Source organism: Acyrthosiphon pisum, unplaced genomic scaffold, assembly GCF_005508785.2.
Source record: "Acyrthosiphon pisum isolate AL4f unplaced genomic scaffold, pea_aphid_22Mar2018_4r6ur Scaffold_19042;HRSCAF=19724, whole genome shotgun sequence".
In the NCBI taxonomy this organism is placed as follows: Eukaryota; Metazoa; Arthropoda; class Insecta; order Hemiptera; family Aphididae; genus Acyrthosiphon; species Acyrthosiphon pisum.
In genome coordinates this window covers 1-1,320 of record NW_021768253.1, presented here as the reverse complement: position 1 = coordinate 1,320, position 1,320 = coordinate 1, and the positions used below count along the sequence as shown (strand labels likewise).

At 25.8% G+C, this 1,320-nt stretch overlaps 1 protein-coding gene across 1 annotated transcript; it reads left to right on the top strand.

Annotated features, from left to right (window-relative positions):
- Positions 1-208: 208 nt before the first annotated feature.
- LOC103311785 (zinc finger MYM-type protein 1-like) lies at positions 209-1,247 on the top strand (the record flags this gene model as incomplete). Its single annotated transcript, XM_008191499.1, has 3 exons — positions 209-404; positions 521-828; positions 1,026-1,247. Coding segments are annotated over 3 exons (726 nt in total), but the record flags the coding sequence as incomplete, so codon positions are not given.
- Between the last annotated feature and the right edge of the window lie 73 nt (positions 1,248-1,320).

Here is a 1,320-nt window from a genome sequence, read left to right as displayed (position 1 = left end):
ATACATGAAAAAGTTAATTGATATTATATTACTATTATCTCGTCAAGGAATTGCATTTAGAGGCCATATAGAAAATACAAATTCTTTAAACAAAGGTTAGGTATACTTAATTGATTAATAATTATGATAAATTAACTTTCTATTAAAAAATGTAAATTAATTACTGTTTTGAGTTTAAATTAATTTGATTATTATATGACTATTTTAGGAAATTTTCAAGAGATGTGTTCATTCTTTAGTAAATATGACTCTGAATTTAATCGAATGTTTAGTAATTCAATAAGCTATTCCAGTCCTAAAATTCAAAATGAAATTATAGCCTTATGTTCTCAAAATGTCAAAGATACAATATTTTCTGAAATTAAGGAAACTGGATTTTTTTCAATCATGTGTGATGATGCCAGGTAACAACCAATTTAATTTTTTTATTTGTATTTTTAACAAAATTTTCTAGTAAAAAAATTCATTATTTCATAATTTGTAACATTTTGTATCAACCGTATCTTTTATATCTTGTTAGGTGTCACAAAGAGGAACAAATGTCTATTTGTGTACGGTATACAAAAAAATTTGAAGTGTTTGAGAGGTTTTTAGGATTTATAGATGTTTCCCAAAAACAAGATGCTGAGTCCCTTACATCAGCTATTTTAAACTTCCTTGAGCAATCAAATATCCAAAATGTTCCAATTGTAGCCCAGTCGTATGACGGAGCAGCTGTTATGTCTGGTAAAAGAGCAGGAGTGCAAACTAAATTAAAAGAATATTACCCAAGTGCCATCTATGTTCATTGTATGGCTCATAGAGATAATTTAGTTGTCATAGACATATGTAAAAGTATCAAGGTACCTAATATGATTTTATTTTACATAGAATTTATTTAAATTATTCAAACAAATCTTACTATTCATTGGAAATGATTAAATTAATTTCTATTGTTATGTAATTTTAAATAAAAATATAAACCTATATTTTATAATGTAATTCACTTTTTAAGGAAGCAAAACAATTTTTCAATTCTATTGAAGCATTATATGTACATTTTTCTCGGCCATCAACTAATTTTAAATTGAAAGAAATGCAAAATAAACTCAATATTAAAGCCACCACATTAATGGCCATAAGTGATACACGTTGGGTATGTAGAATACAGAACTGTGATGCAGTTTATAACAATTTTGAAGTACTTATTGAAGTTTTAAACGATGAAGTTGATTTAAACAAAGACATGGATGTAGCTCAGGCTATAGGTTCGTAATTAATAAGTAATAACATTTTTCATTTACTACTTGCATATGAAAATGTAATCCAAATTTAATTTTT